Source organism: Hyla sarda (genome assembly GCF_029499605.1).
Source record: "Hyla sarda isolate aHylSar1 chromosome 1 unlocalized genomic scaffold, aHylSar1.hap1 SUPER_1_unloc_13, whole genome shotgun sequence".
Taxonomy (NCBI): Eukaryota; Metazoa; Chordata; class Amphibia; order Anura; family Hylidae; genus Hyla; species Hyla sarda.
The window spans coordinates 233,320-254,383 of NW_026607574.1; the positions used below are offsets into that span (position 1 = coordinate 233,320).

General features: G+C 41.8%; 1 protein-coding gene across 1 annotated transcript; it reads right to left on the reverse strand.

Moving 5' to 3' along the window:
- Nucleotides 1-717: 717 nt before the first annotated feature.
- LOC130297966 (gastrula zinc finger protein XlCGF57.1-like) lies at nucleotides 718-7,773 on the reverse strand. The gene is made up of 3 exons (XM_056550839.1): nucleotides 7,307-7,773; nucleotides 6,852-7,223; nucleotides 718-2,498 (listed from the first exon to the last, which is right to left on the reverse strand). Exons 1-3 carry the CDS (start codon nucleotides 7,488-7,490, stop codon nucleotides 1,234-1,236), a joined length of 1,821 nt encoding a protein of 606 aa, XP_056406814.1. The 5' UTR covers nucleotides 7,491-7,773; the 3' UTR covers nucleotides 718-1,233.
- Between the last annotated feature and the right edge of the window lie 13,291 nt (nucleotides 7,774-21,064).

Here is a 21,064-nt window from a genome sequence, read left to right on the forward strand (position 1 = left end):
GCTCTGATGTCATGACCACAGTGCTCTCTGCTGACCTCTGCTGTCCATTTTAGGAACTCTCAAGAGCAGGAGAAAATCCCCATAGCAAACATATGCTGCTCTGGACAGCAGAGGTCAGCAGAGAGCACTGTGCTCATGACATCAGAGGAAATGCATTTCTTTTTTGGATTTCTCTTTAGTATACAGCCCCTAAAAAGTACTGGAAGGATTAAGATTTTTTTAATAGAAGTGATTTACAAATCTGTTTAACTTTCTGGCACCAGTTGATTTAAAAAAAAAAAAAAGAAAGTTTTCCACAGGAGTACCCCTTTAAGGGGTTGAAAGTTTGTATGGAAGTCCGTCATTTTTGGAGCATGAAACTTTGTTTTTGGGCTAACAATTAGAGATAAAGAAACACGTGTTTTAACGTTTTCTAAAATTCTACCCCTGAAGGGGTGAATCGGGGGTTAAAAGTTTGTATGAATTAAGATTAGGTTGAATGTGCCATGCACGCGCTGCACCCGGACAGTATATAAGCAGCGTGAGAAGGCGGGTTCCCCTGCGCGCAGACTCGGTAGAAGTCCTTGAAGGATGTCGATCTTCAATTCCATGGAACAGCAGATGTAATGTTTGGTAGAATTCGGGTTGTTCGGACGCCCGTAGACTTTACCCAGAGCGGCCTCATTACTATAGGATCGTAAAAAGTAGATCCAAGTTACCCAAAATTTAACATTACCCCAAAATTAAAAGATATCATTATAGTAGGTAGTTATGGTTATTATCGGGTGAGGAGGAAAGAACAAGAGTGTAAAAGAGGACAAGTGGATCCTCAGGAGGGACAAGTAGATTTTGCTCCATTTTAGTCCCATGGACAAGTAGTTTTTTTAATTAAATTTCCTCACCCCTGACCATATATCACACTCTTCTCCTACCATGTAAACTATAGTGATGACATCGCTGGATCGGTGACTACGTCCGAAAAGAAAACTTTTATTAACAATTGGTAACAAGTTTGGAGATGCAGTATATGATATATGTATAAATGTCAGATATCCTATGTACATGGTGAATATATAGATGTGTTATCTGCATCATTTATTGCTCTCAATTGGCTTCTCTCCTGTAGGAATTCTTAAATGTCTAATGTGTTGATTTCTCAATAAAACATTTCCCACATTATGAATATGGCTTCTCCCCTGTGTGTGTTTTCTGATGTTTAAGAAGATTTGATTGACAATTAAAACATTTCCCACATTATGAACATGAAAATGGCTTCTCCCCTGTGTGAGTTTTCTGATGTTTACGAAGATTTGAAATACAAATAAAACATTTCTCACATTCTACACATGAAAATGGCTTCTCTCCTGTGTGATTTCTTTGATGTTGAATAAGACTTGTTTGATCAGTAAAACATTTCCCACATTCTGCACATGAAAAGGGCTTCACCCCTGTGTGAGTTCTTTGATGTTTAACCAGATCTGATTTCTGAGCAAAACATTTTCCACATTCTGAACAGGAAAATGGCTTCACTCCTGTGTGAGTTCTTTGATGTACAACAAGATATGATTTCTTAGTAAAACATTTCTCACATTCTACACATGAATATGGCTTCTCTCCTGTGTGAATTCGTTCATGATTAACAAGACTTGATTGCTGAGTAAAACATTTACCACATTCCGAACATGAAAATGGCTTCTCCCCTGTGTGAGTTCTTTGATGTGTTATAAGATCTGATTTTTTTGTACAACATTTTCCACATTCTGAACATGAAAATGTTTTTTCCCCTGTGTGAGTTCTTTGATGTTGAACAAGATGTGATTTCCGATTAAAACATTTTTTACATTCTGAACATGAAAATGGCTTCTCTCCTGTGTGAGTTCTTTGATGTACAACAAGATATGATTTCTTAGTAAAACATTTCTCACATTCTACACATAAAAATGGCTTCTTTCTTGTGTGAATTTGTTCATGATAAACAAGACTTGATTGCTGAGTAAAACATTTCCCACATTCTGAACATGAAAATGGCTTCTCCCCTGTGTGAGTTCTTTGATGTTGAACAAGAATTGATTTCTGAGCAAAACATTTCCCACATTCTGAACATGAAAATGTTTTTTCCCCTGTGTGAGTTCTTTCATGTTGAACAAGATGTGATTTCCGCTTAAAAATTTTTTCACATTCTGAACACGAAAATGGCTTCTCTCCTGTCTGAGTTCTTTGATGTACAAGAACTGATTTAAATGTAAAACATTTCCCACATTCTGAACATGAACATGGCTTTCCTCTTTGAGCTCTTTTATGTGTAACACCCCTTCTGTGGCTTTTATTTTGCTGAACATCCTGTGATGACTGAGAAGACAGGACCTGTATATAAGGATGAGATGACAGATCTTGGCTGTGAAGGGCTGAGGGTGTATCTGGGATAATGGAATGTTCTTCATATGTATCTTGTGTGATATCATCATCTGCTTTATAATCTGAAGATAGAAGATTCTCCTCTGATCTCCTGCTACAAGAATCTGCAGAGAATAACACAGATTTTATTATCAGTATTAACCCTTTAATAACCTAGGAAATTGAAACTTGAATTTTCTTTTTTCCTCCTCATAACCATAACTCTTATTTTCCCATGTACAGAGCCGTTTGGGAGCTTGTTTTTGTAGGACAGATCTTGCATTGTAATGACACCCTACATTAACCCCTTAAGGACTCAGGGTTTTTCCGTTTTTGCACTTTCGTTTTTTCCTCCTTACCTTTTAAAAATCATAACCCTTTCAATTTTCCCCCTAAAAATCCATATTATGGCTTATTTTTTGCGTCACCAATTCTACTTTGCAGTGACATTAGTCATTTTACCCAAAAATGCACGGCGAAACGGGAAAAAAATCATTGTGCGACAAAATCGGAGAAAAAACGCCATTTTGTAACTTTTGGGGGCTTCCGTTTCTACGCAGTGCATATTTCGGTAAAAATTACACCTTATTATTCTGTAGGTCCATACGGTTATAATGATCCCCTACTTATATAGGTTTGATTTTGTCGCACTTCTGGAAAAAATCATAACTACATGCAGGAAAATTTATACGTTTAAAAATGTCATCTTCTGACCCCTATAACTTTTTTATTTTTCCACGTACAGGGCGGTATGAGGACTCATTTTTTGCGCCATGATCTGACGTTTTTATCGGTATGATTTTTGTTTTGATCGGACTTTTTCATCACTTTTTATTCATTTTTTAATGGTATAAAAAGTGACCAAAATACGCTTTTTTGGACTTTGTAATTTGTTTACGTGTACGCCACTGACAGAGCTGTTTAATTAATGATATATTTTTATAGTTCGACAAAAATCAAATTAGACCAAAAGGGGACTAAAGAGGCCAAGAAACACAACTAATTACCTAACCCCAAGGCCGTAGCCTGGGGTGCAATACACCTCTAAATAGTACCCCCTAAAACATAACTTTTATTGTATATCCAATTAAAATAAAATAATATAAACCCAGTGAGATAAATGTTAAAAATGGGATGTCAGGTAGGTTAGTGCTTGTAAGATCTGAGCATCATTGCTCCACTATAAAGGGTTCTGCAGTAGCCCTGTGCGCCTACTCTAACATCAACTAAAAACGCTAGATTGCCGCCTCTACATGTTTCGCCGTCTCCACGGCGTTTTCAAGAGGCAAACCTTGTGTTATCTGGTATATATATATCTCCATGTTGTGTATTGTGTTATCTGGTATAAGTCTCCATGTTGTGTATAGTGTTATCTGGTATAAGTCTCCATGTTGTGTATAGTGTTATCTGGTATATGTCTCCATGTTGTGTATTGTGTTATCTGGTATATGTCTCCATGTTGTGTATTGTGTTATCTGATATATGTCTCCATGTTGTGTATTGTGTTATCTGGTACATGTCTCCATGTTGTGTATTGTGTTATCTGGTACATGTCTCCATGTTGTGTATTGTGTTATCTGGTACATGTCTCCATGTTGTGTATTGTGTTATCTGGTATATGTCTCCATGTTGTGTATTGTGTTATCTGGTATATGTCTCCATGTTGTGTATTGTGTTATCTGGTATATGTCTCCATGTTGTGTATTGTGTTATCTGGTATATGTCTCCATGTTGTGTATCGTGTTATCTGGTATATGTCTCCATGTTGTGTATTGTGTTATCTGGTATATGTCTCCATGTTGTGTATCGTGTTATCTGGTATATGTCTCCATGTTGTGTATCGTGTTATCTGGTATATATGTCTCCATGTTGTGTATCGTGTTATCTGGTATATGTCTCCATGTTGTGTATTGTGTTATCTGGTATATGTCTCCATGTTGTGTATTGTGGTATCTGGTATATGTCTCCATGTTGTGTATTGTATTATCTGGTATATGTCTCCATGTTGTGTATTGTGTTATCTGGTATATATGTCTCCATGTTGTGTATTGTGTTATCTGGTATATATGTCTCCATGTTGTGTATTGTGTTATCTGGTATATGTCTCCATGTTGTGTATTGTGTTATCTGGTATATATGTCTCCATGTTGTGTATTGTGTTATCTGGTATATGTCTCCATGTTGTGTAATGTGTTATCTGGTATATGTCTCCATGTTGTGTATTGTGTTATCTGGTATATGTCTCCATGTTGGGTATTGTGTTATCTGGTATATGTCTCCATGTTGTGTATTGTGTTATCTGGTATATATGTCTCCATGTTGTGTATTGTGTTATCTGGTATATATGTCTCCATGTTGTGTATAGTGTTATCTGGTATATGTCTCCATGTTGTGTATTGTGTTATCTGGTATATATCTCCATGTTGTGTATTGTGTTATCTGGTACATGTCTCCATGTTGTGTATTGTGTTATCTGGTATATGTCTCCATGTTGTGTATTGTGTTATCTGGTATATATCTCCATGTTGTGTATTGTGTTATCTGGTACATGTCTCCATGTTGTGTATTGTATTATCTGGTATATGTCTCCATGTTGTGCATCCTGTTATCTGGTATATGTCTCCATGTTGTGTATTGTGTTATCTGGTATATATGTCTCCATGTTGTGTATTGTGTTATCTGGTATATATGTCTCCATGTTGTGTATTGTGTTATCTGGTATATGTCTCCATGTTGTGTACTGTGTTATCTGGTATATGTCTCCATGTTGTGTATCGTGTTATCTGGTATATGTCTCCATGTTGTGTATTGTGTTATCTGGTATATGTCTCCATGTTGTGTATAATGTTATCTGGTATATGTCTCCATGTTGTGTATTGTGTTATCTGGTATATATCTCCATGTTGTGTATTGTGTTATCTGGTATATGTCTCCATGTTGTGTATTGTGTTATCTGGTATATGTCTCCATGTTGTGTATTGTGTTATCTGGTATATGTCTCCATGTTGTGTATTGTGTTATCTGGTATATGTCTCCATGTTGTGTATTGTGTTATCTGGTATATGTCTCCATGTTGTGTATTGTGTTATCTGGTATATGTCTCCATGTTGTGTATTGTGTTATCTGGTATATGTCTCCATGTTGTGTATTGTGGTATCTGGTATATGTCTCCATGTTGTGTATAGTGTTATCTGGTATATATCTCCATGTTGTGTATTGTGTTATCTGGTATATGTCTCCATGTTGTGCATTGTGTTATCTGGTATATATGTCTCCATGTTGTGTATTGTGTTATCTGGTAGATGTCTCCATGTTGTGTATTGTGTTATCTGGTATATGTCTCCATGTTGTGTATTGTGTTATCTGGTATATGTCTCCATGTTGTGTATTGTGTTATCTGGTATATGTCTCCATGTTGTGTATTGTGTTATCTGGTATATGTCTCCATGTTGTGTATTGTGTTATCTGGTATATATCTCCATGTTGTGTATCGTGTTATCTGGTATATGTCTCCATGTTGTGTTATCTGGTATATGTCTCCATGTTGTGTATTGTGTTATCTGGTATATGTCTCCATGTTGTGTTATCTGGTATATGTCTCCATGTTGTGTATTGTGTTATCTGGTATATGTCTCCATGTTGTGTATTGTGTTATCTGGTATATGTCTCCATGTTGCTATGCCATACCATAGCATTGATCAGTGTTTTCGGCTCTCGACTGCTCCTGCCTGGATCTCAGGCACGGAGCAGTGAATGGGCGATCGGACAATGAGGAGGCAGGTAGGGATCCTCCTCGTGTCCTAACAGCTGATGGCGGTGGTCACTGCGGTGGTCCCGATCAGTCCGACTGAGCTGCCGGGAATGCTTATTTTTAACTTTGATAGCTGCTTCTAAAGGGTTAATACCAAGCATCACCGCAATCGGTGATGTCCAGAATTAGCTACGGGTCCCAGCTATCGTTAGCCGCCGGGACCAACCCGATATGATGCAGGGTCACCACTTGACCCTGAGTTATATTGCAGGAGCGGGCACAGGGCGTACAAGGGAATTATGGTGGAACTATTTTTATTCAAATCTATTGGTGCCAGAAAGTTATACAGAATTGTAAATTACTTATATTTAAAAATCTTAATCCTTCCTGTACTTATCAGCTGCTGTCTAATACAGAGGAAGGAAATTTCTCCTGCTCTGGACAGTTCTAGTCACGGACAGAGGTGTCAGTAGCGAGCACTGTGGTCAGACTGAAAAGAACTACACAACTTTCTGTGGAGAATAAAGCAGCTGATAAGTACTGGAATGATTAAGATTTTTAAATAGAAGTAAACTTTCTGGCTCCAGTTGATAAAAAAACAAAAAACAAACCTATTCCATCAGAGTACCCCTTAAAAAAATTCCATAAAAATTATTACAATCAGTGACTAAGCAGAATCTGAGACTGTTCTCTGTATTTAGTGGTTAATTCTCCCCTTGGCATTTACCTTTAGGAATGTCAATGTCCTCCTTATACTGCTCATCACCGCTCACATCTTTCTCTTCTTCCTTTATGTCTGTAGCATTAAAATACATCAGATCTTTCCCTGTCGGAATGTTCTCCTTATACTGCTCATCACTGCTTACATCTGTCTCTTGTTCTTCCTTTATGTTCGTAGCTTTAATATAGGTCAGATCTTTCCCTGTAGGAATGTCCTCCTTATACTGCTCATCACCGCTCACTTCTGTCTCTTCTTCTTCTTCCTTTATGTTTGTAGCATTAATATAGATCAGATCTTTCCCTGTAGTAATATCCTCTATATTCTGCTCATTTAGAGGACAGGGACACCTCTCTGGTGCTGTTCTCTTACTGGATCTGACTGTAGGGAACACATACAGAGACTGAATTCATTCTTTACATACAAATAATGAGAGGACGTGTGTATATAGTCATGTCTATTACCTGATGATGTGAGGGGCTGCTGATCCTCCATCATGACCTGATCCTTGTACTGATCCTTGTGTCCTTCTACATACTCCCACTCCTCCATGGAGAAATAGACCGCCACGTCCTGACACCTTATAGGAACCTGTATTGTGAATAAACATTTAATTCTATACAATTCCAGGATGTTATATGGAGACATTTGAGGGGATATTCCTGCACATGATTTATCTTCTTGCTCTCGGATGATGAGGTGAATACTTGTCGGGGCAGATCCTCTATATTATGGTCACATGTCCCGAACTGACCGCAAGTCTGATGATCCAGCTGTCAGTTCAGGTCATTATACCCAAAGTGCCCGTCCCATGGAGTGTAAGGAGTTAAGTGATATTTCATAGTATCACTGCTCCCCTCCCCCGGGACTATATAGATGGCTGCTTACTGTCTGGCCCCTAAGGATAGAATTGGCAGTGCTGTGCGCCACTTAACCCTAGCTAGACTGGTTGTTCTTATCCCAGCGAGTAGAAGGGACAATAAGCAGCTATCTGTATAGTGTGTGGCCCCAGAAAAGGTAAGTGTCAATGCATCACCACCATTTAACTCCTTCATGGCTGACTGGGCAGGAGGTATATAATGTATAGCCATGGGCCCAGCTCCGGAGCAGGAGACGCATCAAATCTGGCATATCTTCTGCTCTTGTGTAGGAAACCCCTTTCAGAGCAGGGACTCCTGTCATTAAAGTGATAAGATTTGGAGGGGAGGGAGGCCGCTGCCAGTCTATGAAGCACAGTCAGGAGTTCAGCACGATTCATAGCCCCTAGGTCCTACCTGCTATCAGCATCTGGGAGTCATTGCTAATGCCGGACATCACCAATGCCAAAAATCTATTTCCGGTAGCTCAGTGGAGCTGATAAGGACACCCACAGTGAAATAGCGGGGTCCTGGTCAGCTGAGAGAACGGGTGGAGGTCCCTAACCTCGCTCCACGCTGTCTGAACGACGCTCCAATCCTGCAGGCAGCCTCAGCATCACAGCATTGATCAGTGTATGTAATCTATAGATTCCATGTAATAGTCTACTACAGGGACTAAAAAACTGGGAATAAGGTAAAAAGAACATTAACTTAATGTGAATAAGCCCCTCCCCTAATAAACGATTAATCTTCCCCATTTACCAATTTGTTTTAAAATAAAATAATGTAAACAAAAATAAACCTAAACATATGTGTAACCGCACGGTCAATGGCGTAAACATAAAAAAATACAACTTCATGGTCCAAAAAAACAATTCTTAAAAAGTGATCAAAGAGTCTCATCAAAACTAAAGTGTTTCCGATAAAAATTACAGATCACGGCGCAAAAACTGACTTTCATACATCCCGGTATACGGAATAATAAGAGAGTTATAGGGGACAAGGTAGGACAATCTGATACAGACTCATTATTGTACAAAAAGTTAGAATTGTTTTATATTTTAAAAGTATTAAAATAAAACCTATATAAATAATTTATCATTGTAATCGTTTGGACCTACAGAATAAAGAGAATTATTACCATAAAGTGCACTGCGTAGAAACAGAAGACCCCAAATAAAAAAAAAATAAAAAATTCTATTTCACCCCACAAATAAAAAATGTTTGTCCCTTGTTGTAGATTTTGCAGTAAAATGAGTGATGTCATTACAAAGTACAAACCGGTGATGATAAATAAACGACAACAACAAGAAGCCTCATATGGGTTTGTAAAGAGGAAATTACAATCATTATGTCTATTAGAAGGCGAGAAGGAAAAAATAAAATAACACAAAAATGAGAAATCGCTGTGTCCTTCAGGGGTTAAAACTCAAAACTGCCGGGTCCATTGGAAACAACCGTCTTTGTCCTTACAAAGGGTGGTGGATCGGGTTAATGTTATTATGTTGGCGGAGAAGCTCAATGCTATTACAGAGGATGCGGTGGATAGGTTGGAGTCTGTATGGTCCCCGGGATCTCTTCCTCCCCGGACGTCAGATTTCCATTCTCACTGTATTAGCCTCCCTGGCTCACCCCCTGCTGTTTTCCTATGTGCCCTTATACCTGATGTCTTGGCATACCCATGTTCACTTGTTTATGTTCCTTCATTACTATTACATTGATAACGCCTGAGCTGCGTCCCGGGAAATCTAAAGCTTTGTTTAGCTAAAACTGCCGCTTCCTGAAGGGGTTAATAGTACAAACAACATCTAAAACACCTCATGTGACCGCACACATACCTCCACCTGCAGAGCTATACAGGAGCCGTGTACTTACAGGACCTGCATGATGTCACCGTCATGTGATCAGTCACATGGAGGAGGAGGAGTCACATGATCAAGGGCTGCTGCTCTAGGCTCATCTGCTCAGTGTATGCAGGACTCTGCTGTCACATGACCATCATCACAGGTCCTTCAATCACAATTCTCTATTCAAATCACAAAAACTCTATTCTGCACTGCTGAGCTCCGCCCACTCCTGTCACATGTTTCTCCCTACAGGTCCTTAAGCCACAGTCACATCTATACTGCTAAACTTTACCCCCAAATGTACTGGTCACATGATTGTGACATCATCACAGGTCCTACACCTCCAGCATGTAGCAGATACAGAGCAGGTCCTAGTGGGGCAGTCACTGCTGTTGTGTTGTGTGTGGAGATCTCTCAGAGCAGCAGCCCCTGATCATGTGACTCCTCCTCCTCCATGTGACTGATCACATGACGGTGACATCATCGCAGGTCCTGTAAGCACACGGCTCCTCTACAGATACAGGTATGTGTGTGCGGTCACCATCAGATCAGGATTATTGGGGATGTTTATTATTAACCCTTAAGGACACGATATATATTTGTGATCGGGGCTCCATACGTGTACTAGTGACAGGAAAGATTGCCTACATACCTATACAAGATCTTACCCTAGCATAGCGGTCTGAGTTGTGCCATAACCGCGCAATGAGGGCACGCCTATAGAGGGCATGCACTATAGTGAAGGAATAAGATAAGGGAGGGTTGGGAGGGTTCCACAAACGACACGTGCTCCGCCCCTGTAGGAGAGGGGGAAGTTATATACACACGCCCCCACCTGTTCCCAATGAGCCCCACCTGGAAGTGCAGGGAGCGATAATTACTTCCGCCCCTCGCACAAACACAGCCCATCAGGCTTTATACTTGTGATCGGGGCTCCATACGTGTACTAGTGACAGGAAAGATTGCCTACATACCTATACAAGATCTTACCCTAGCATAGCGGTCTGAGTTGTGCCATAACCGCGCAATGAGGGCACGCCTATAGAGGGCAAAAAGCAACCATGCTAGGATGAATACAATTCCTGAAATAAAACATCTTACATCCAGCATCAATCTTCACATACCCGAAGTAGACTATACCTAATGTGCTGAAAGAGTAGCCCTAACCAATTAGTGACTACTAGAGGTGGTAACCATACCTTTGAAATCGTGGTAGTAACGTCCATCTGTAAAGAATCAACCTGAGAATAACCTTCCCTGCCAAATACCAACTGAACTATACCTATCACCATCCCTACTTGTGACATTACTTCAAATGGACACGGAGAGGCTAACTTCATGGCAGGTCTGACAAGCACCAATCCCCTGCTATTTAAGAGGCAAAAACTAAACTGACAGGTAAATGACAAGAAATACCTATCTACCTGATAGATCGTGTGGGTCATGTCGCATGACAAGGTTCACGAAAGGCACCTTACCTGATTGAGACTGTAACAGACATACCTAACTAGCCACTGTACTGACCCAACTGGACTTTGAAGTGATGACCCATTGCAGATGACAGCTCCCTGCGAGAGCAACGTATCTGTAGACGTGACCAGTGTTTAGGTGAACCATCATGTCTGTAGACCTGACAGGTCTTTGTGACACCGTAGTGCCTGAACCCGTCACAGGTCCCCGTGGAACCATCGAGCCTGTAGACATGACAGGTCTTTGTGAAATCATTGTGCCTGTAAACGTCACAGGTCTTTGTAAACCACTTTTTTTTTCTCAAATACGTAAGTGTGAAATGCCATATTGAGATTGTATACTATCTGAAACGTGTCATATTACCTACATAACCATGTCAAATCAATTGCTCTGAAATGAGACAGCAGCAACCATGATTCAATCCCCGATCCTAAAGAAATGAGTCATGAAACTGTGTATTAAATGCAGAATATATCTGCAACTAAATGCTGGCCCTCCTTAAAAGAGAACGTGCAATTATGCCAGATAGTTGAATCTGTGTACTATAACGAAATTATAACGTCATCGAGAAATACAACAGACGAGGTTGTATCTGACCTGAAAACGTGTCAGGTCATAACAAATATAACACACGACAAAATTGCTCTGAAAACGAGTCAGTAGCAACTGGCATTACCCCTTTTAACCTGAAGAGGAGTCAGGCAACAGGGTAACATCATGAGTATTCATGACAAGATACCTGTATGAAGCTGGCGTGTTGTTCTGAAGGCGTGTCAGTAACAAAAATCCATGACCAATGACCAATTGTGTCCAATACCCTAAGCAAAGGATCTACCTCCCTGTGTGCACCACATGAAACATGTTAACCGTATGTGCGGCATAACCTGCTAACAGTATACCCAACTACAAGTCGCTACTCAATATGTTATTGCTCTGAGACATGTCTAACAATAACCTATGTGGTGCATCCCCCCCTGCAGACGTAGGAGGTTTAAGAATATGTGCTCGATATATCTGCAATGAATGTAAGCACCATATGAATACTGTAATCGTGTCTTGTAAATATATGTACAGCCAGAGGTGCAACTGCTATTCAACACTAGGAACGAATGCACATAACCTACCCGCATACAACTATGGTACTGTGTACTGGTGCATGTATCATACACAAGCTGGGAGCGTAAGTACCGTGAAAACGTAAGGAACGTTATGAATTTATGCTCTAACATCATTATGAGTACCTCATACATGCCTAGAAAATAAAGTGTAAACATATATCTAAAAAGATAGACAACGTGCAACTATGCCGGATAGTTGAATATGTCTACTATAAGTAACTGATAACGTGGTCATGAAATACCACGGAGGAGGCTGTATCTGTCCTGAGAACGTCTCAGGTCGTGACAATGAACCACAATGTAATTGCTCTGAAAATTTGTCGGTAGCAACCGACATTAACTCCTTAAGCTGAAGGAGTCAGGCAAATAGGGCAACATCCTAACAAAGCTGTATAAGCTTTCCGTATAAACACTATGCACGAATATGCAGTATGAAAGCTATGAGCATGAGTACAGTAAAGCTACGGGAGCATATGTATAGTGTAGACTCTAAGGATGGAAATGTAGAAAAACTATTACCCATGTGCAGTACAACAAAATAAAGCTATGAACGTAACCAGACTATGAGCGTAACGTGCAACTATGCCAGAGAGTTGAATCTGTGTACTATAACGAAATAACATAATCGAGAAATACAACAGACGAGATTGTATCTGACCTGAAAACGTGTCAGGTCATAACAAATACACCAACGACAAAATTGCTCTGAATACGAGTCAGTAGCAACCGACATTACCCCTTAACCTGAAGAGGAGTCAGGCAACAGGTTAACATTGTGACTATTCCTGAAATTGGTTGCTCTGAATGTGAGTCAGTAACAACCGCGATTCAACCCCTGAAGGAACGAGTCAGGTGACCGGGTATTGAACAGCCGATTAGTGCCACTAAAATGATGACCACCCTTGAACGAGTACCTGTGCCGGATAGTTGAATATGTGTTCTATAACTAACTGATAACTTAGTCGTGAAATACAACAGAGGAGGTTGTATCTGACCTGAGAACTTGCAGGACATGACAATAAACAACAATGCGATTGCTCTGAACAAGTCAGTAGCAACCAACATTGACCCCTTAACCTGAAGAGGAGTCAGGCAATAGGGCAACATCCTGACAAACCTGAGTGAACTTTCCGTATAAAAGACTATGCACGAATACACAGAATGAATGCTATAAACATACGTACAGTAAAAGCTACGGGAGCATGTGTGTAGTGTAGACGCTATGGATGAACATGCAGAATAAATACCATTACCCATGTACAGTAAACGCTATGGATGTTAGTGAAGATAACATAACAGAATGAATGCTACATGTACGCAGAATAAGTACTACAACGTGTCAGCATAATAATTACTACCATCGTATGTACAGAATGAATGCTACGAATGTCCGTGTAGTGTATTGCTACAATTCTATGTGCAATATACATGACGTGAACATGTCTGTGGTATGAATACAACGAGCGTGTATGTGGTATAAATGCTATGAGCGTATAGTGATATGATACTATGAGCAGTATAATGCTATGAGTATACTTGCGATATCAATGCTAAGAGCGTATGTGCCTGATGTAGGCCATGTGTATGTGCAGTATAAACGCTACAAGTACATGTGCAGTATAAGCGTCGAGCATATGTGCTACGAATTAATATGTGGTATGACGCTATGAGGTATGAGTACTATGAGCAGTATAATGCTGTGAACATGCTATGAGCGCGTGGCCACAACTGCACGAAACAGCATGTCACTATGTGTGAGAACCGTATGAAACCTGCATGTATGAATGCGGTGAACATGTGAACAACAAAACCATGACCGTGTAACCAATATAACTGCCATGAGTGTATGAACCCTGCATGTATGAATGCGGTGAACGTGTGAACAACAAAACAATGACCGTGTAACCAATATAACTGCCATGAGCGTATGAACCCTGCGTGTATGAATGCGATGAACGTGTGAACAACAAAACCATGACCGTGTAACCAATATAACTGCCATGAGCGTATGAAACCTGCGTGTATGAATGCGGTGAACGTGTGAACAACTAAACCATAACCGTGTGACCCATATAACTGCCATGAGGGTATGAACCCTGCATGTATGAATGCGATGAACAACAAAACCATAACCATGTGACCAATGTAACTGCCATGAGCGTATAAAACCTGCGTGTATGAATGCGGTGAACACGTGAACAACAAAACCATGACCGTGCAACCAATACAACCGCCATGAGCGTATGAACCGTATGAACCCTGCGGTGAACATGTGAACAACTTAAGAACCGTGAGAGTGTGACCACTATAACTGCCATGAGTGTATGAACCATATAATTGCTATAGGCAGTATACTGCCGTAACCAGTATGAAATACCATTAACATATGAACCGAATGATACTTTGAGCGTATGAACCAGTGATAATTACGAGGTGTTTGATTGCCATGAACGTAACATGGTAGAAAGAACGTAAGACCGTGAACATGCCAAGAATATGTGAACAGCATTAATGCCAAGTTTGTGGACCGTGTAAAACACCAGTGAGTGAGAGAATAACCATGAGGTGAACAGCATAAACGAGTTTGCCCAGTATAAATGCTGTGAATGTATCGTCAGTGAGTATATGTACCGTATATAATGATATTAGCACATGAAACTGTATACATACTAAGCGCGTACGAGCAGTGTGCCATAAGCGTATGAATTAACCATGAGAGTACGGACAATAAGAAACTCATGGAGTTATCAACCGTGAAGATGCTCTACTCGTGTGCACCTTGTACCAGTAATGCGTGTATGCCCATAATAAACCAAGCGTATGAACCGTATGGATACCATGATCGTGCAAACAACGAGTATTACACTGTGTATACTATGATTTAATTGGATGTAGCCTATGTTATATCTCTACAGAGCATTGCACCCTACTATATACTATATTGAAACAAGACAGTCTACAGAGCACTGTATCACCACACACAGCATATACTACCCTGCAACGTGATCCTCTGCAGAGTATTGCACCACATCAAACAGTAAATGCCACCCTGTGTTGCAACGAGACCCTTCGCAGAGCACTGCACCACACTGGACATGCTAACTGTAACGACCCTCTGCAGAGCATTGCACTATGCCCTATATAATATGTTGTATTGAAACCATCCCATCTGCAGAGCATTGCACTAACTGTATAAAGTTTGTTTATAATGAGACCATCTGCAGAGTATAGCACTATACTGTATATAGTATATATTATATTGTAACAAGACCATCTGCAGAGCATAGCACCATAGCTGTATATCATGTATACTATATTGTAATGAGACCATCTGCAGAGCATTGCACCTTAACTATATATCATGTATACTATATTGTAATGAGACCATCTGCAGAGCATAGCACCATAGCTGTATATTATGAATACTATATTGTAATGAGACCATCTGCAGAGCATTGCACCTTAACTGTATATCATGTATACTATATTGTAACGAGACCATCTGCAGAGCACTGCACTATACCGTTATACAGTACATGTTATATTGTAACGAGACCCTTTGCAGAGCATTACACTGTACCGTATACTGCAAGGGCACCGTATACCCCGCAGAGCACCGCACCACACAGCAAAAGTTATATTGAAACGACTCTTTGCAGAGCATTGCACCACACTGTATACAGCAAACTTTATATTGAAACAACCCTCCGCAGAGCATTACACTATACTTTATATTAACGATAGCAGACAAGCTGACAGGACCGCCTAACGAGGACTGGGCAGCTGCCGCAACCTGTCCCAAGGGCATAGACAATTGTAGCTGTGCGGGTGGCGGGCGGTCCACATGTCGCCATGAGGCAGCTAGCGGGCTGCGCAAAATGCTGAGGCCGCACCACCCCCAGCAACGATTTAACTCACCTGCTTGCCGCTCCTGGACTCCACTACCGCTGCGGGCAGAGCCAGCCAGAACCATACCTGCCCAATATTACCTTATAATCCGAGTGAGACACAGCATCCCCAGATAAGACAGCCAGCACCATACCTGCCCAATATTACCTTATAATCAGAGTGAGACAGCATCCCCAGATAAGACAGCCAGCGGAGCTGCCAGGATGCCGCGCCTGCACCACCCCAGACCCATGATCAGCGAGGCCTCCGCACCGTGAGCAGCAGCTCTGAAGATTTTTGTGGGAGATTCAAACACCAGCCTGCCACAGGAAGCAGAGATTCCACAAACGACACGTGCTCCGCCCCTGTAGGAGAGGGGGAAGTTATATACACACGCCCCCACCTGTTCCCAATAAGCCCCACCTGGAAGTGCAGGGAGCGATAATTACTTCCGCCCCTCGCACAAACACAGCCCATCAGGCTTTATACTTACATTCTCCGCCCCATATGGGACTTTGAGGTGAGCTCAGGAGCTATAAGCAGCCAGGTCTCACCACTAATGACGCTCATCGCTATTAACCCTTTAGATTCCATGATCAAAGTCGATTGCAGGATCTAAAATGAGTTGTTGGGGGGCGGAGTCTAGATCAGCTGAGATGACGGCCGGAGGGCCCCTTACCATGCTCTGTGCTCAGATCAGTGCTCTAAGTATACAGACACCTCCACAGCCTGTATAAGCCGAGCACCGATAACACTGATCACTATGGCAGAGCGTTATTCAGGGTTTGTAATAGAAGCCCCTCCCCTAATAAGTTTATATCCCATTTTTGTAATAAAATAATGTAGGTGGGCGTGGCTTAGACATGGCGCTGTACGGTTGTTTCTCTAGGGAGCACCGTGCCGACCAGCGGTTGTTTCCCTGATTTCCTGCCTATACTGCCCCCCAGGGGATGTCTGGATGGTGAAGGTATCAGGTCACTTACCCGCCCATCCTGTCACCTGGTCAGTCTCTTTTCTCCGGGTATCAGCCACTTCTTCCATACAGGACTATGTAAGCATCAGGTTTTTTAAGTTTCTCCCGTGCCCCTATTATTACTATAGACAGTGTTTCCAAACCAGCGTGCCTCCAGCTGTTGTAAAACTACAACTCCCAGCATGCCCTGACAGCTAAATGTTGTAACAGCTGGAGGCACCCTGCTTGGGAAACACTGACTCCGGTGGTTGCCCAGACCCTGCGTGTGTAACGGTATATGATGCTCGGCCTCTGCTGCAGGTAATAGCAGGTTCTTCCGGGGGACATATCACAATTCACATAAAATCCTGATGTAATTGTGATGTATATTGTGCCCCCTAGTGGACACATTTCAGTATTCTTCATTGGACAATGTCATATTGATACCTCTATTCTTCTCCCTGCTCTGATGAAGACGTTCTGAATACACCGCAGCCTCAGAGATTAGAAGAAATGGATTCACAACGTCTTCAGCAGAGCAGGGAGAGCGACCTCAGAAGACCTGGAGGACCAGAGCGCCACCACTGGACGGGAGAGGGGAGTGCGCTCTAGTCTCTTATTTTACAGCCCTCGGACAATGGATTTTGTTTTATAGAGAAATCTGAAAACTCCTATAATGTCTCCTCAGATGTTTCCCCAGATTATCTCCAGGAAATGGATTTTATTTCTCCATAGAATCTGGTGCGGTTTATCATCATCTCCTCTTCTTCCCTTCAGGTTTCTCCAATCCAGGATCCTCTGCTGATATCTTCTATATAAGAGAATTCTCCTGGATGACCCATCAACCATGGAGAGAGAGAGGAACAAGATGGCCGACAGGATCATAAACCTCACCCTACAGATACTCTTCCGGCTTACTGGAGAGGTGAGGGATTCTGGGAGTGATGTCACATGACCTCATTCTTATCTATGTAATAACAGATGGATATGACTGGAGAGGTGAGGGATTCTGGGAGTGATGTCACATGACCTCATTCTTATCTATGTAATAACAGATGGATATGACTGGAGAGGTGAGGGATTCTGGGAGTAATGTCACATGACCTCATTCTTATCTATGTAATAACAGATGGATATGACTGGAGAGGTGAGGGATTCTGGGAGTGATGTCACATGACCTCATTCTTATCTATGTAATAACAGATGGATATGACTGGAGAGGTGAGGGATTCTGGGAGTGATGTCACATGACCTCATTATTATCTATGTAATAACAGATGGATATGACTGGAGAGGTGAGGGATTCTGGGAGTGATGTCACATGACCTCATTCTTATCTATGTAATAACAGATGGATATGACTGGAGAGGTGAGGGATTCTGGGAATGTATCTAGTGATATTAATGTGTCTCTCCATACACAGGATTACACAGTAGTGAAGAAGTCCTCTAGTGGGCGCTGTCGGGCCCCTGTGTGTGAAGGATGGGGAAGAACCCTGAGCCCAATCCCGGGGCCCCCACCTCACTCCCTGATACATGAGGAAATGGATGAACAGAAGATCCTAGAACTCATCAACAAGATGATGGAGCTGCTGACTGGAGAGGTGACCCTGCTGGGACATTATACAGTAATGGAGGGGTCTGGTGATGACTGGAGAGGTGACACTGCTGGGAAATTATACAGTAATGGAGGGGTCTGGTGATGACTGGAGAGGTGACACTGCTGGGACATTATACAGTAATGGAGGGGTCTGGTGATGACTGGAGAGGTGACACTGCTGGGACATTATACAGTAATGGAGGGGTCTGGTGATGACTGGAGAGGTGACACTGCTGGGACATTATACAGTAATGGAGGGGTCTGGTGATGACTGGAGAGATGACACTGCTGGGACATTATACAGTAATGGAGGGGTCTGGTGATGACTGGAGAGGTGACACTGCTGAGAATGCTGGGACATTATACAGTAATGGAGGGGTCTGGTGATGACTGGAGAGGTGACACTGCTGGGAATGCTGGGACATTATATAGTAATGGAGGGGTCTGGTGATGACTGAAGAGGTGACACTGCTGGGACATTATACAGTAATGGAGGGGTCTGGTGATGACTGGAGAGGTGACACTGCTGGGACATTATACAGTAATGGAGGGGTCTGGTGATGACTGGAGAGGTGACACTGCTGGGACATTATACAGTAATGGAGGGGTCTGGTGATGTCTGGAGAGGTGACACTGCTGGGACATTATACAGTAATGGAGGGGTCTGGTGATGACTGGAGAGGTGACACTGCTGGGACATTATACAGTAATGGAGGGGTCTGGTGATGACTGGAGAGGTGACACTGCTGGGACATTATACAGTAATGGAGGGGTCTGGTGATGACTGGAGAGGTGACACTGCTGGGAATGCTGGGACATTATACAGTAACACCACTGGAGGGGTCGGGGTGATGACTGTATCATTATGTGTCAGGTTCCTATAAGGTGTCAGGACGTGGCGGTCTATTTCTCCATGGAGGAGTGGGAGTATGTAGAAGGACACAAGGATCAGTACAAGGATCAGGTCATGATGGAGGATCAGCAGCCCCTCACATCACCAGGTAATAGACATGACTATATACACACGTCCTCTCATTATTTGTATATAAAGAATGAATTCAGTCTCTGTATGTGTTCCCTACAGTCACATCCAGTAAGAGAACAGCACCAGAGAGGTGTCCCCGTCCTCTTGATGAGCAGAATATGGAGGATATTACTACAGCGAAAGATCTCATCCATATAAATGCTACAGACATAAAGGAAGAAGAAGAAGAGACAGATGTGAGCGGTGATGAGCAGTATAAGGAGGACATTCATACAGGTAACCACCCAGGTGAGTAGTAACCACTAAATACAGAGAAGGGTCACAGATTCTGCTCGGTCACCAGCTGCAGTAATCACAGAAAAAAATAATGTTCATATATGTTACTCACTAGGTCATCCAGATGCTATACAGATCTGTTTTATTTGTCTTCTGTATTTGGCTCACAAATCCCTCTGTTCTGCTGCTCACTTATTCTGACATAAACTGCTCAGGAAGGGGAGTGTCCAAGGCAAGCACTGAGCCCGCCCTCACTCACCATTCATTCATTCATTCATTCATTCTTTTTATCCAATCACTGCAGTCTGCTCTGTAACCCCCTCCTCTCTGCTTTCATGCTGCAGTCTGATAGGACTGGAGTGAGCACAGAGGAGTACTAGTCCTGCCAGGTCTGTGCTTCAGCTGGGACAGAGATGATGCTGCAGCCGGACAGGATTATGTTTTAGATCTGTGGTCTCAAAGTGTGGCCCTTACTGATACTGAGCATGCGTTTTGTTTTTAACCCCTTAAGGACCAGGCCAATTTTATTTTTGTGTTTTAGTTTTTTCCTCCTCGCCATCTAAAATCCGTAACTCTTTACAATTTACATTCACAGACCCATATGAGGCGCGACCAATTGTACTTTGTAATTACATCAATCATTTTACCATAAAATGTACGGCAAACACAAAACAAAAGACATTTTTTATAAAAAACACAATTTTGCTAATTTTGTCAGGTTTTGTTTTCACGCTGTACACTTTACGATAAAAATTAAGTTTTCTTTATTCTGTGGGTCAATTCGATTAAATACTTATCTCAAACTTTTTTTTTTTACAAAATCAGTATGTTTAAAATCGCCCTATTTTTACCATCTCTACCTTTTTCTTTTTTTTTGTATTCGAGACGGTATGAGGGCTCATTTCTTGCACCATGACCTGTAGTTTTTTTAGTTCCACTTTTGTATATATTTGACTTTTTACTCACTTTTTATAAATTTGAAAACATTTTTGGTGAATGTGATGGCACCATGTCATTCACCGTACGGCATCATTAACATTATGTTAACCTGTTGGGGATGGAGGGCATACCTGTACGCCCTTCGCCAACTCCCTTTCTATAATGCGGGGCCACGCGTCCTAGTGGGTCGGGCCCAGCCTCTAACAACGGCCAGAACCCGTGGCTAGTAGCGCGTGGGACTGATCGCGGTGCAACGCACTATTAACCCTGTAGACGCGGCGTTCAAAGTTG